This window comes from Zea mays, unplaced genomic scaffold, assembly GCF_902167145.1.
Source record: "Zea mays cultivar B73 unplaced genomic scaffold, Zm-B73-REFERENCE-NAM-5.0 scaffold_67, whole genome shotgun sequence".
NCBI classification, from domain to species: domain Eukaryota; kingdom Viridiplantae; phylum Streptophyta; class Magnoliopsida; order Poales; family Poaceae; genus Zea; species Zea mays.
In genome coordinates, this window is record NW_023367333.1 from 112,501 (window position 1) to 128,482 (window position 15,982).

Here is a 15,982-nt window from a genome sequence, read left to right on the forward strand (position 1 = left end):
TGGTGCCGTCCTCGTATCAGTGAACGTTGTTTGCTTGATGGATTGACGGAAGTCCGCTATTGATTCGGGAACCACAAGTCGAATAGGAATACGTAGATCAATCTCTGAAAGCTGCCAGTCCAGAGTAGCTTATTGGAAATGTCCTCTGGATTGAGTCCCTCGATATAGCAATATTATTTGCCGAGTCAAGTATAGTTCAAGTACTACTGCCAACAGGCGCAGGCTATTAGTCTGATTCCCTAGTAGCAAAAGTGGATTCCCTCATTCAGAAGTAGATTACATACAGACAGACAGGCCCGCATTGCTTCGATCCAGAGGTTCTTCTGCGAATCCCTACCATTACTGACAAGAGTGGTGGACTCCCCATCCCTGAAACCAGCAGACGGATCCAATACACATAAGACTTTTTTTCTCGGGAAATTCCGAATGTCAGCCCCACAAGTTAGTTGCCCAAGCGCTCCCTAGGAGGGCAGTCTACCACAAGATAGAGTTTGGGCCTGGAGCCAAAGCCCCAACCCCTCCATTTTTTGTTGAGCTCAGGAAAGAATTTAAGGAAGTCACATCGGCCCTCATCAAGAGGAATCTGATCTCGCTTTGATTCATCCGTTGCGCGGCGGGACCCACCACTCTCTGTAATTTTCCCAGTTCCCCATCGTATCATATCAGGTTTAGGGGCTACCTGGGATAGATGAGTTTATTTGTGGTGCTACTACTTTACTTTTTCTGAGTGAATAACGTGAGTGAGTAAGCAAGAAGTGTTAGCCTTCCCCATTGCAAAGAATTCCTCGCAACAAGACGGATTTCTTCTTTCCAGAGCAGTAAGTGGAAGTGTTCGTATTTCTTTCAAAGTGCCAGAATCCAAGTGGCAAGGAAAAGCTTTATTTGCATAATGAATCGTGATATAAAGAGGATTGGAAGTGCCGTGGTTCAGGTTGCGGAGCGGTGATACGACTTTTCCATATCAAAGATTCGACTCGAAAACCTTATGAACCTGTTTTCCTTACTTCAACTAGGTTTCTTCTTCCTTTTAATCCATAGGAGGCAAGGATAGCAAGGGTAACAAAACAGATTAAGCAATCAAACGGATGTGCGAAGGAAAGTAGGACTTTTGACTATGGCTGGCATAAAAAGTTCACTTTGATCGTACACTCTACTAGGCAAAACTGGTGTGAGTGGTTTTTACTATGGGGGGCATAAACAGTTGAATATGGAGAGTCGGCTGAGTTTAGGACAAAAAGACAAGGCGTAGTCTTTTGAGTCTGATCAGTCTAGTGTTGCCTATGTTGGGTAGGAAATAAAAGAATCAAAGCCCTCGACGTTAGCAGTTCTTAGCGGGACTCGACGTTCCTAACAGCTGTTGAGCTCTCGAAGTATGAGATCCTGAATGCATCCTCTTTCTTTCCACTTCATCTTGGGAATCTGGAATGGTTGTTTATGGCTGGGTGTGACAGATCAGACTGAGTTTAGAATCAGACTTTCTATCTATCTATCTAGCTGTATTGCCACTCCAACGGTTCTTTTTCTTTGATTATGCCCCGTATCTCTCTGAGCCTATTTGATCTATTTGCTATATCTAAGTTCGAGTGTGAAGTTCGCTCCGGTTGAAGTGTAGGGCTTCCTAATTCCTGCTTCGTCCTCCTATGAATGCACTAGTATAGAAGGTTGGCCCGTCACCGTATACCATCGTAAGATGAACTGGAAATTCGTAGTTTCAACCAGTTACACAAAATAGGCAAGTTGAGGTTTGTTCAGCGTGTGTTGCCTCCAACTATAACGAGGCCCTTTGACTTGAGGTACGATCTTACCTCTTAACGCGCTTTCCTGCTAGAAGAAGTGAGGGTGATGTCCAATGACCTGTTGAAGAAGCTTGCTGTGTAGATAGGTTTCGTGAACCTAATGTAGAACCTGTAAACGAAAGACTAGAGTCCCGGAACCGCTGCCATTCAAAAAGCTATCAATCTGATTCGAAATACCAAGGTTCGAAGACCTCTGGCTTTGATTGTGTGCCCTTTCTTGTTCCTAAGGATTTCTAACCAGACCTTACCTTAGGCGGACGTATACTCAATTATCAATAAGACTAAATCGTGATCGACCCGCCATCATCTCTTGCCTGAACTGACTTACCAGTCACAGGGCCGAGAACACATGATCGAGGGAAATTTCTTTCATCACTACGAAAACTGGTTTTGCTGATTGACAAAACGGATCTCTTCCCTGTGAGCCGCCTTTAGGAAAACTGCACCAAAGATGTGTCTTTGTTCGGTTCAGATCAACAAAGCATTTGCTAATACCAGTCTGAAGGCAACGCTATGCAGCTCCATTTCCTCTTAAAGTGAATGGCCTTCCTATTATATCGAATATTTGGAGTTGCGGAGTTTTTCATAGAATGGGGTGTAGGCAAATACCAACGTCGGTGATTATAGGGAAATAGATGCTTTCTTACTTATGTTCTATACTAGCACATCAGCACCTACCTTTTCTCATTGCTTCGTGAGGGTAGACAATTGCCTGACTCGTACGTAACTGGGCCTGTTGTTTTCTAGTGCTTGATAGTCTGTAGTGTAGTCTATGAAAAGAAAGAAGTCACTTGTTCACAAGCCAAGAGTTCCATTGACTCCTCTCTTATCTACGTTCATGCTTACTTAACCAGTAGTGAATGGAATAAAGTAAGAAGTCTTTCCACACTCGTAACCTGTAATTAATGGGAGTCGGTACAGATTGGGTGTAGTGAAGAATGGAACCCCCTACTCTGACTTGGTCTAGTGAATGTCAGTCCGTACTCATACTCGGTCTAGTGAATGATAGGTAGGTAACAGTGAAGTAGTCGGCGCACCGAGAAGCACACGATCTAATCTACTCTTATTGTCAGTCTCTCCAGAAAGAAGAAGCACACCCTTGCCTTTATTCTCTTCTATGTTCTTGTCTCTAGTGTGGAGTTTTTCCTGTCATATCTCTGAACTGGACTACCAAAACATCTACACTGCATCAAGCCACGTTGTAAGAACCTCGACTAAGACTAAGAAAGGAAACATCCTATAAAGCTCTTGCTGGGTGATTGTTCAGGCTTCTTCCGGTGGATTGGTATTGGTAGAGTTTGTTTGCCGTATCTACACAGGTAGAGAACCTTGTTTCATAGGTTGGGCCTATAAATAGATAAGCGCGAGAGTACTTTACCGGTACCGGTTTAAAGGCATTATTCACTCAATTCTGCATTATTTCTTCTGGCAGCAGGTTATCTTTCTGCAACGCCCAAACAAAGGTGGAACACGTACCCAGAGATCCGAAAAGCTACTTCTCAAGAGTCCACTAAACCACTTGTCCCAGGCGCGGGCTAAATCACTCTGGAACTGGAATCGCCCGGCGCGAATCAAGTAGTCGTTATGTTTGGGATTCAAGGCAAGCTGGAATCAGAATCTGCAGGAAGACAGGGAGGATCTGGAGCCCATGTAGGTACGGCCTAAGCTGAGCTGCTAGCGGCATCAACTCTTTTCCCCGCAAATAAGAAAAGTAAACATTCCCTCCCTAGCCTACCCGCCCTTTATTTAAGTGGAAACAACCACTATAGGCTACTTAGACTAAAATAAAAAATAGGGGCCCTTCTCTAAGTCTAAGAAGGAAGCAGCATTACTTCATTTTTTTTACCAAGGAATGGACTCACTTTCCACTCCTTGAGCCTGCCATTGAAATGAAAACAGACTTTAGGGACTCGTTTTCGAAACGATCCGGTACCAAATTCCATGCTAAAAGCGGTAATCAGATGCCGTTACCTCTTTCTCTCTTTCTTTCTACTGGCCATAGTCATCTCGATTCTCACTCCATACCATACGACAATATCTATTTGACACAAGACATGACATGATCTGGCGGATCAGAACAGAAATGGGTTTAGCCTTCTCCCACTCCGGATTTGCGTATTCCCTCGGGAAAATGGGGTAGGCTACTTTTGAGTGAGATGCGGTTTTCTCAAAAGCAATCCATCGTTTCGAGGGTGCCGGGCTATGGTTCAGTTCGAGTCTAGTTTCCTGAAAATATTCCGTGGTTTTGGCCCAAGGAAAGGAGTAGTGACGGAGTTCATTCATTAGCAAGGATCGGACCCATTCCAGCTTAGAACTTACCACTAGACTCTTGGAATAGGAAATTGGCTTTCCCGAGAAGGGGACTAGCACTTGATTTCGTTGCCTAATAGAATCCCATTCACTCTTGACTCTTGGAATGAGTCCGGTGGAAAGTAAAGTAGGAAGGAGGGGCGAAATTCAGTTGTGTTGGACTAGATTCGAGAAATGCATAATCAAAGCATTTTCCGTTCTTCAGCCAGCCATGCCTGGAATCCATCGTTGTGCCAAGAAATAGTGCAACTTTTTCCACTAGGTGAGATGCACTTTTGGCCCATAGCGAGATAGGATAGAAGTTTTCAGATCAGCTCCCAATGAGATTAGTAGAATCTAATGAGGAGAATCAAAAGAGAGGTTGCCATAGCAGTCAGTGGTTTTGCCTGGGACAGACGTGGCGCACTTGATTGACCTTGCTTCCGGACTAGCTTCTCTTTTCATACCTGGCACGGCAGATTGAGTGAGTGAGTCCACTGTTTACGTTACAACTAGCAGTAGCGTGTCAATTCTAGTCAGAAAAAAAGCTTTCCATTGATTCATGATAGTGCCGTGCCGTGCCGTACTCAACTGGTATCAAAAGTGAGAAATAGGCGATATTCTCCTAAAGAAAGGACGGTTGGATTTTATTTAGACAGATTATAAGAAACCTTTTTGGATCCTTAGCGAAACATCCCTTATTATTAAATGCATATGGGCTTGACTTGATGGTTTTTGATGAAGTCGGTTCCCACTTTTCCAGTCAGGTTGGGAGACTTTTTTAGGGAATTGACTCGTGTTTGACTTGATCTGTCCACTTTGCATTACTCTCTTTTTTCGAGCATTACTTTCTTTGTTCAACTCATAAGTGGAGTGTGTACGACTCCGAGAACAGTGATCGAATAACCAACCTCTTTCCTTGCGTGTTCATTTTCTTTCCTTGCTCTACTTTTTGGCGAGAAAAGAAGAGCGAAGTAAAACAATGAGTACCTGCCCTATAGGCAGCAAAAGCCCTCAATCTTTTTTTCTTTTTTCTATTTGACCACCATTTTTTTCTTATTTCAACGCTTCTTCATAAAAACGACTTTCATCAGTCCGACATTAGAAGGAAAAGAACGATGAAAGATTCCAACTTACTTCACTCAAAGAGTAGAAGCTTCATCCTCCTAGCGAGCCGAGCCAGCCGAACTCAACCTTTTCTTATCTAGAACTGCCAACAGTGGAAAGCATACCACATTATCTCCATTCCATACTGAGTCCACAGCCCAGGGCTTTCTTTAATAGCGGCTATCCCCGGAGAATCCTTGCATTTTGTTGAAAGGAAGCCTCCTCGGCATGATTTGCACGACCGAGGTCTTACTCTTTCGTTATGCTTTAACATTTCTATTTTATATGTTATTGGATATTTCAGTTAATTACTTTCATTCCCGAGGCTGGATTTCCTTACTCAATGGAGAGCGAAGCTCCCCTCAATTCTGGCCAGGATTCAAAGACCTATTCGGGCCTAGCCCTCCTTTTCTTTCTTTGTGAGGTGTCGACAGAACTCACTTCAGAGATAGAGTGGCGGGTACTTCTGGGTCGTATTCTCGCTCAGGGAAAGCTACACTATAGGAAGTCAGGAAGTCAAACAACGGAAGCAGGTCTGGCGTATCGGATCAATCTGCGACTGGCCTTTTATTCATAACATTAGTAGTTACTCATTGGGTGCCATCAGATGAACGAACTAGTTTTCCACAGAAGAGGATTTGAGGTAGGGCTGCTAGAGAAACTGACAAGGAAATCACAAGAAATAGAGATGCTTCACGCCCAGCCAATCTTGAAAGCTTGTACAGAGATCCAGAATTGCATCTTCAGAAGAATAATAAGCTAAGCGTCGCGTCGAATCTGGACTGGAAAGTCTCTAGAAGGATTTGCACTCCTACACTGCCTTATCAACGGATTCCTGAGAGAAGGGGCCGGGCTATTCATTCCTTCGAGGTGCCGCAGTAAAGGTAGACTAGCTTATTGGGCAAAAAGGTGCCGTACTTCTCAATTGTGAGACTAGAGCTTGATCCTCTCTTACGAGATTTCTAGTTCGAGATTTCGAGTTTCCTGAAAAGAAAGCGAAGAAAGAGTTCTGTATTGAAGATGTCAACTGCCAACTGCGTGCTTTCCCCAATTCTTCTCTTACGAAATGGATCGTTGATTCCTACCACTGATGGATTTATGCCGACCTTACCTTACCTTAAAAGGAGAAGGAACGGGGCTTCCAGAGTCTGAAATGCAACTTCCAATTGACATAGAATAGAATGATCCAACGAACCCATACTCGTACTCGGGAAGGCCAGCTGGAAATGCAGTGCAGTAAAGTAAGTAATTCAGTAAGTAATGCACTCAGTGCCAGTGCCGGTTAAGGGTCTATTGCCAGTGCTAGCGGAAAGAACCGGGCTATGCGCAGTGGAATAGAAAAACGAATATCAGGATTTCATAGAAACTAATGGAAAAGATGGAAATAATACCGAACTCTTCTATTGATTTATGGCTCAGGGCAGGTGTAACTTAGTGTGATAGTCTAGTTTGTTTCATTTAGGAGTGCGTATAAGTGAGCTTGGTACCATTCCATCTTCTTAGCTGTAGGCTTATTGCTAAGGATCGAGTGTGGACAGAAAGGTTTGATGATCTAGGTCATTAGTCTCCGGTTTCTCTTTATGTGTTTGTTCGTCTATTATAGTATATACGACAGATTCATAGCTTCTCAGATCTTTATGCGGGCGCATACATCTCGAATCCCTCACCTAAGAAGGAAAGCGATAGCCATCCATTTCTTATCCTTCGGCCAGGCCGGATCTAGATTAGTGACCTTGCTTCTTGACTTTCCCCTGCTTGTTCAAATCATGATATCCTTGCCCTGTAGGCATCCCTCATACGATCCGATCTACTTTGATTGTTTCATAGCATAGGTTTGTTTACAAGAAGTGGTAGCTTTCTGTGTTCCTAGCTTGATGGCTTTTCTTACATTCCTATTTCCACATTCCTATATTTCCTTTATTTTCAGGTCTGGCACTGGGCATAAGTTTTTGGTCGGCGGGAAGATACACCCAGCACATATGTTTTAGGTCAGAGTCCCATCCTACATTGACTATTTCCACACTTTATAGAAAGCATTTGGTACATTGGGCAACCCGTTTGATCACACAAGAGATGAAATGGAATTATTCTTGGCATATTTCCTATCATTTCACTACCGAGATCTGATCAATAGGAGGGCTCACCCGGGTTCTAGTTCAATCACTCCAATCCATCTTTTCTTTTCTCGGGCCAAGATGCAATAGTTTACCGGTCTAGTTCGTTTTCCCGAGAACCTACCTGCCCTAAGCGAAGAATGCCTATTCTGGACCAATTTCTAAGGGAAGAAGAGAAGGTTTGGCACCTGCTTCGGAGAAATGGTTTCTAAGTACTGGGATCCAACCAGTTTGCTTTTTCTGACAGCACCTGGGAAAGAAGTATTCATTGAACAAGAACAAGGATCTACTAGTCCAACTTTCATTCCAATCTCTATTCCTATCATCTCGCTTTTTCGGACAAGTTTTCTTCTTAACACAGGAGAACAGGAGATGCAATGTCGTTAGGGCCTTCTCGGTCTCCCCAACTAGGGGAAACCTCAAAGCAAACATCCTTCTTCGGACAAGAACTGGCCCATCTGCATCGAACTATTCGAAATCTTGAATCCCATTTCCCTAATCAAAAGGGAGGGAAGGCACTTATAGCAAAGCAGGTACGAGATATCGTTTCTACCAAAACCATGCTATCTACCAGCACCATTCTTGGCAATTGAGAGAAGAAGCAGTCTACCGGAGCGAGAGAACGAACCTAGCGTTTTGAGCCCTTGGAAAACATCATTGATATATGCTAACCCGGAGATTTCTTGGTTCATCATGCTATTGCAGAAGGTTTGCATGCAACTACATTGATTTTAGTAAAGGGTGCTTTAGATGCACTTTTTTAAAATCGATTAGCTTTCCGGAAATTTGACGTAGATTCAGAAGTGGAACAGGACTAGTTAGTGCTCAGGTTTGCCCGTCAACTAAAAGCAAGCAAGCTGTTTGGTAGATCGGCGTATTTCAAGGATCGGATCGGCGTATTGAAACAGAGATCTCTGGTGCTGGTTAGATCCCAAGCGTGCCATCGGATTCTTTAGTTTAGCCACTAGGCGAGAGGGACTTTTCGAATCAACCATCGACTCTCCTGATCTCCTGAGGGAAAATAGGGTTGCCTAATTAGTTGTGGCCCTAAGGGAAATCCACTTTTTCTTCTTGGGTATCGAGGGCAAATCCGGTTGTTGAGTGAACTCGTGAATCAAACAAAACCCTTCTTCTCGAACTGCTAGTGACCTACCGGACTTAGAACCTGGCCTGGCTTTCGAGAGGAGAGTGAAGTGGAAGCATGAGTGCTTACACGAACGGAAGGAAGTAGAAGTAAGCAAGCCATATTTCGACCCGCTTCATTGAACCTTAGAATGGCAAGTGCTCTTCCTGATGAAGCCCGGAAAAACGATCTGTAGCGACAAGCAAGAAAACAAACCTCTTTTCTGATGAAAGTGATTATGGCTGCTATGTCTCCTACCTTGCTATCGAGAATGGCATTTCCATTCCGGAAGAATGAGAGAGAGGGAGTCTTCAACCAACTTCCTTGTTTTCTTATCCGGGCTTAAACCAGAAACGAAGGATCCTTACCTGCCACTACCATAACTTTACTTAACTTAACTGCTCTTGTCAGCTAAAATATATAGGACTCTTCTAAAGCAAGGAACACTTCACCATCACCTGCATCCCATCAAGCAAGGCCTAAACGAACGCACCAGTACAACTACATTAACTGCTCTTGTACAAAAGGCAGAAAGAAACCTCTCTACTCAAGCACTAGGCTATACACTGTAAAACTAGACACACTCTTATCCTTTCAGGCAGTGATACCACTTCTCTGCAAGGCCAAAAGGAAGGTATGAAGCAGGGTTGTTATTTAGGAGTAGGAGGATGAAGAAGAAGTTGTTTTTGTTAGATTTAGGAAATAGGAAGAAAGCAGATGCTGGATCCGAAGCAGGTTGCTATTGGAGCTAGAGGAAGAAGAAGAAGAAGAAAGCAGGAAGAAGAACAATAAAGTTGTTATTTGTTTTATTTAGGAAGCTGGTTTTATTAAGGAAGTAGTAGCAACCACTCCTCTTTTCATTAGGTTATACCAATCACCCATACCAGATACGAAGGAAGCTGTACCTGTACCAATTCCCTGCAAGGCATCTTCAAAACCTAGCAACAAAAACCAATACCAGCCCCGCACCTTCACCAAAACCCATTCTTCTCAAGGAAGGTTCCTGTACCTTTCCATTACTAGTAAAAAGATAGCTATAATGATAGCACTTCCCTTCAAGGAACCAACCATTAACAATACCTGTACCAATACTTATCAAGCTTGTAAAGCTAGGATAAATGATGCCACGCTTCTTCCCTTCCCTGAACGATCCATTACAGGCTACCACTACTGGCTACCTTTACTTTAAAGCACTGTACTAGACTAGAGTAGACTTCCAAAACAGTTCCTACTGATCCGTATACCAATACCTTACTTTTAAGAAACGAAAGTGCAACGGCTTTCGAGTAATAAAGAACCTACTTTGCCAGCCTTGAGAAGGGAATGACCCTAGAGCCCAAGCAAACCATCTACGCAAGGCCGAAAACCCGCCAATCAAACCGCTAAAGCAAATGGGCAAGAAGGTTGAGCTGATGTAAATAGTAAAGGTCGGAAGCTCTAGCTTATGAAGACTCATGTTTTGTCTTGCCTGTGTCAGCTTCCATCTCCCGATGTTGCTACTCGTATCCATTCCTCCGTCTATAAACGACGTAAAAAAGAAGTACCATTCTTTCTCAATACTAGATTCCCTTATCCAGTGCAAGATGAAGGGATTTAGTGCTCGGAGGGCAGAACCTGTCTGTCAATTGGGCCCGATCTAGCTAATAAGAAGCATCAATAGAATGGAGTGGAGAACGCATAGACTCACATCCCCAGCCTTACAGTAGACAAGGTTGTCGGATCCACGGCTCTGCTATTGGAAGCACTACAACGGATATCATACTTCATGGGCGAGGGGAGGATGAGTATGACAGGCCGATACCAACTAGAATTCAAATCTGTATGCCAAGAGTTTGATCAACTTATTCAGGTGGCCAGATAGAAGTTTTTAGAGAAAATGGAGCCGGGTTTCCCTTTTTCCCAAGGGGAGACTGTGCCTATGGCCTCTCTTTCTTAACGCTTACCAGGGTCTTGACTATCTCATCGAAGAGTGGTCTAGTCATGCCTCGGATTCTTGCTTCAGCAGGAAAGAGTGGCAGAACTGACTCACAAGCAGGCGGACAAGCGTCGTTCTGAAAACACCATTCTCGAATCCATCCTTGCAATACTCAAGCCAAGCTAACAACCCTGCCGCAAGAAATTCCTAAAGAGGATCTTTGTTACTTATGGATGCAAGAGAAATGGAACCAATTTCCTCCTAGAAACCAAACTACTTACTAACCGCCAATACGGACAGCTAAGAACTATGGTGATACGTCCACAACATCTCGATAAGTGCCAGGTCATCTTCTGTGGGGAACTGCCCACAATGAAGTTCCCGCAGCAAGTGCCGGATTTGTTTAAAGGATTTTGGAACCCTCTTTTTCCTAACATAAGAAACCCAGCATAGTCCCACTAGAAAGGATTATTATTGATTCCACTTACGGGTCTTTACCAGGGCAGCACATAAGAAGCAAGATCCGTCTGTATCTTTTTCCTTGGTTGGATCGATTTCTGGAACATGGTCAACTGACATGCGCAGCCAAGAATCTCTTTTCTATCCACCCACGAGCCAATCAAAGCGAGAAACGAGGGAAAACACCTTTCCTCTGCTCATTCGAAATTGGATTCTCGATTTATCTGCCACTCCTTTCGCCCGGATGTGGCGGGAGTTTGAAATTGACCAATTTAGATCTCCTTTTTCTCTGTACTTTACAATGATTTGTGTAACAAGTCGCTGAATCCGCTCTTTAATACTGGGTTATCACCGACCTCACCACTGGGTGTGCAATAGATTTATTGGAGTGGAATCAATAGGAAGACAAGGCTTTCAAATATGGAAGAAGTGGGCTGGGCGGTAGAACACCATCTGAACTAATTGGCATACCTTGCTTCTGAAGAGCTAACCAAGGTTTATGGCATCGTGAACGATAAGCGAGGATCTAGGAAGCTTATCCAGGGGTTCCTTAGACGGAGGCAACTTAAGTCTCTGATCATTTAGGCGTAGATATTTCACAATTCGCTTTTGACAATGGATTGTGGATTACCGGGAAAACTAAGACATTTACATCATCTCCCTTAACAGAAGAAATAGAAGCTCGAGGTATCGACAGAGCTGAGCAAAAGCACCAGTGCGTATGGTCCACGTGACTGATGGATGTGCAAAGCTCCGGAATCTCCTACGGGGATGATGATCTCGTACTAGGATGATGCGCTTTGTTTGCATTCCCTTCGACAGAAAGAGATAGCAACAATTCGGGCTAACAAAGGGACTAGAACCGACTTCTTCTTCTTTGATCTTACCTATGATAAATGAGAATCCGCTGTCTTGTTTGGTTGAGGATGAAGCAGATCGGAAATAATAGTATTTCAATGGAAATCCTGTTACTACTTTACTTTCACTTCACTTTTCATGGCGAGATAGACTTGACTCTCCATCTTCAAGTGGTCTTGGCCGATAGGCGTTGTTGTGGCGAAACGGCATATATCTCCTTCGGTTAGCTAGCTACCTGACGTGATAAGGCTACTAGTTCCCTTCACTCGTGCCTACGGCGCACTTACCCATAGCTATTGCATGCAAGCTCAATCTTCTATCTCGCATTGCTACACGCTCGAAACCGCCAATTCGCTCGTATTGCTAACGCAACCTATAGAGTTTGGGGAGTGCGGCGCGGGGAGTATGATGGACGAAGGAGTGAGAACGACTGACGATAGAGCAGGGGGGCTAGCCTGAATTCCTTCTCCTTTCAGGAGAGCATACCTTTATTTTATTCTATTCCTTCGACGAACAATGTACTGAAATGCCTTTTTTCCCCATCCCGCAAAACCGCTTCTTCTGGCAAAAGCCACTTTGGGCACGTCCCACCGGAATTGCATTGCCTGGACTTAGGCTGCTTTCAGCCAGACTGGCTAAAAAGTGCCATAGCTCCAGTGATCCCTCTCCTGTGCTAAGTCTTTGTCTCAATGACTGCGAGATTGCTAAACAATGACTCAATAGAATGCTAATTGATGAGGCCTATCCTTCCCCTATTTCTATTCTGGTAACCCTTCTTTAGAGCGGAGCAAACTCCACGGAAATCCGCTTACCGAGGAAAGAGAAGTAGCGGGAAGGGTGCCCAGCAGTCACTCATATCATGGGATGCACTGGCCACTCCACCTCATTGGCAAGGATGGTTCAACCAGCCATCAAGCAATCGTTTCTATTCTCGATCCAATAAACGGCAGTAAGATGAATGAAACCTTTGTCACTCACAAACCAGAGACCTTTCCAGCTTTCCTAACAGAGGGGAGCACCGGCCCGGTGGAAAAGCAAGAGAAAAATCGACTTCTTCAAAAGGAGACCACTATCTTCGGCAAATCAAATATAGATCGAGTCATGAAGCAGGCTCACTACCTGGAAAGCGTAGATCGGCACCGGCAACTCAAATGAATATCCCCTCCCCTGTGGGATCGAGTTTCTAGGGCTTGCTTGACTTGAGGAAACCACTATCTATGACGACTCAACCGACAAGCTCACTTGCTTTCGATCGAGATGGATTTCCAGGGCAGGGCCTATTCCCTTAACTTACAAGAAAATGCGTATTACAATGATGTGATGATTTAGGTTCTCTGGCGTATTGTGCATGCCATGATTGAGGAATCAACGATCCATCGAGGCGAGGCTATCTATATAGTACTGGAATAGGGGCAAGCCCGGCACACTTAAAGCCATTCCAACAATCTTATTCGTCGTAAGCCCTTCTAGCAGGAGCTGAGTAAAGGTCCGCTCAAGGCCATGGAAAGGCAGATAGTACTTGATACAGGACGAGCCCAGTCTCTATCTAGTACGATATTCTGGTATGTTTCACTGAATTGGCATTTCTAGATACCAAACAAGTAAAAAACAGCAAGTTAGTTAGCTCAGTTGGCATAGGCGAAAAAAAGAAAAGGAATCAACGATAAATCGGGGAAAGAGCCGCAAGCGCGATATCATCTCTATATAGGAAAAATGGATTTTTCTTATTTTATAAAGTTATGGGACCCTGGCTTTAAAATCTTTCTTTTTTCTCGGCTCGAAAGAGAAAAATCAAAGTCAGGTAGCCGACGAAAACCGAAATAGCACAGATACAAAGTAAAGAAAGTATACACGCGATAATAGATAGATATATATTATATATAATGTTAGAAGGAGCTAAATCAATAGGTGCCGGAGCTGAACTCGTATTCAGAGATGGAGGAAATCAAGTCTCATGTTGCTCCTCAGAAAATGCGTATAGTATATAGTAATAGTAATAGTAATAGTAATAGTAATAGTAATCTCATTGGCCCACTAGATAAGGATGGGACAAACGCTCTAGTGTATGCGAAACGAGCATTGCGTTTTGTCCGAGAAGTTCGTGAAAGAGTGCTCGTTACATCAAAAGAGATGGCGATGATCTGTCAAATCGACATTGTGTCGGTGTTCAGTCTCCCGCTCCTGTTCTCAACTATACTATGGCTTTCGTTACTATACTATGGCTTTCGTTGGGTAGAGCACGGGAGAATAAAGTCTATAGTGTATGCGTTACTGTACTGGGAAGCTAGCATTTTTGCTTGTCATGGAATCAAGTCTATTTGTTCGAATGTTCTTTTTTCGTTTCGTTGGAAAAACCAACGCCGACGTCAAGAATGGATCAGTCTAGTCTCCTTTCTCTTTTGGGAGCAGAGCTGAAAAAGATGGAATTGTCAAGTACGATGATATTTTTATTAACGGATAGAAAAATGCTATTATCAAGTAGTAAACCCATTATGATTGCAACTCGTGGGATGCCTGGAATCCCACTAAATCGAGAATCGGAATCGGTGGAGGATGTGCATAGGGTACTCCGAGCCCTCCCCTTATTTAGAGAAATGGAAGGTATCTTGCGTGAGAGGAACCTGAATCTCCCGTCAGTACAGGAAATAAGCGCTTTCCGTGTGAATCTATTCTCTGGTATCCGGCGTGAGAGTGCGATTGCGGACTACGACGCTTTTTGGCGCTCCTTACTCGAGGAGATTCACACACCTCAGGGACGTAGTTGTTTTGGTCAGAGAATACAAGATCTGCACGCCCGAATGTCTGCCGAGGGCAACTGGGACTACTTGATTGCCCAACAAGGCAGAGGGTATTTTGGTAACCTACCTAATCTCAACAGCCCGTTGGATCAATATCAATTTGGAATTCACCCAATTCTGGATCTGAATATTGGTGAGTACTATGTCTCATTCACAAATCTATCCTTGTCTATGCTACTCACTCTCGGTTTGGTCCTACTTCTGGTGCTGCCAATGATTCTTCGTTCATTAGAATGTCGATTCCTCACAATCGCTCTTTGTGATGCTGCGGAACCATGGCAATTAGGATCTCAAGACGCAGCAACACCTATGATGCAAGGAATCATTGACTTACATCACGATATCTTTTTCTTCCTCATTCTGATTTTGGTTTTCGTATCACGGATGTTGGTTCGCGCTTTATGGCATTTCAACGAGCAAACTAATCCAATCCCGCAAAGGATTGTTCATGGAACTACTATCGAAATTATTCGGACCATTTTTCCTAGTGTCATTCCATTGTTCATTGCTATACCATCGTTTGCTCTGTTATACTCAATGGACGGGGTATTAGTAGATCCAGCCATTACTATCAAAGCTATTGGACATCAATGGTATCGGAGTGCGCCTCTTAACGAGGGTGATTTAAGTGCAACGAAATGTACCGGTGGTTCGCGAAGCATCTGGCTTACCGGTCATCTCCCATTCCCGTCGTCGAGAGACTAAAAGAACTATAGCATGCCAGAAACGGGGAGTTGAGGTGGTTAGACCTATACCCCGAAATGCTCCCAGCATAGGAGCCTATGGTTCCATTCTTGTTATTGCTGGAGGTACACATACCTCTTCTCGGTGTGGTGGAGCGATATACGAAAAATAGATGCTAAGCCCGCAATGTCCGATAACGGGGCTTCAGTAGTGAATCTATCGGCACCACAGCAGTGGCATACAACTTTGGACCTAAGGGCCGGCCCCGTTACCTTTCGGAATGGGGGATCCCCGTTGGCAACAACCACGGTAGTAGTTGCGGAACTACTGGGCCAAGAGAGGACAACCTGTTGTTCCTGCTCCTCCTTCTTCGCTTCGGGGACGGAGGTCCTACGGTAGGTAAGAGCACGCACAAGCACTTGGCCGAAGGGGACCAGCGCTTCTACTCCTCCACCGAGGAGCCGTTCTTGCGAGAAGCAAGGGATGTCGTGAACGGTGGGAGGTCAAAGAAAGAGAATTGACCTCTGAATACAGTGATCCTATGATCTAGATAGACTCCGTCCTTTTTTTTTAGATAAGGGTGACTCAAGAGGGGGGAGAACTACCTAACTAAAGAAGAATAGCGCTCTTTAAAAATAAGAGTAGGCGTGGAGAGCTTTTTGCGGGGAAACTTGCAAGTCAAGTTTGGGGGAGGCGGGCGTCGACCCAACCTTATGAGTATTCGGACTATAACAGTTCCGATGAACAGTCACTCACTTTTGACAGTTATACGATTCCAGAAGATGATCCAGAATTGGGTCAATCACGTTTATTAGAAGTTGACAATAGAGTGGTTGACC

At 44.1% G+C, this 15,982-nt stretch overlaps 1 protein-coding gene across 1 annotated transcript in view; it reads left to right on the forward strand.

Annotated features, from left to right (window-relative positions):
• The window catches only part of LOC118475811 (cytochrome c oxidase subunit 1+2-like), a gene marked incomplete at its 3' end in the record, with an annotated part of 17,076 nt that extends 1,101 nt beyond the window's left edge, over nt 1–15,975 (forward strand). The window contains exons 1-2 of the mRNA XM_035963973.1: nt 1–15,060; nt 15,854–15,975. The exon at nt 1–15,060 is cut by the window's left edge and continues 1,101 nt beyond it. Coding sequence (XP_035819866.1) covers nt 14,034–15,060; nt 15,854–15,975 — 1,149 coding nt within the window. The remainder of the gene's footprint in view (nt 15,061–15,853) is intronic.
• Nucleotides 15,976–15,982: the final 7 nt, after the last annotated feature.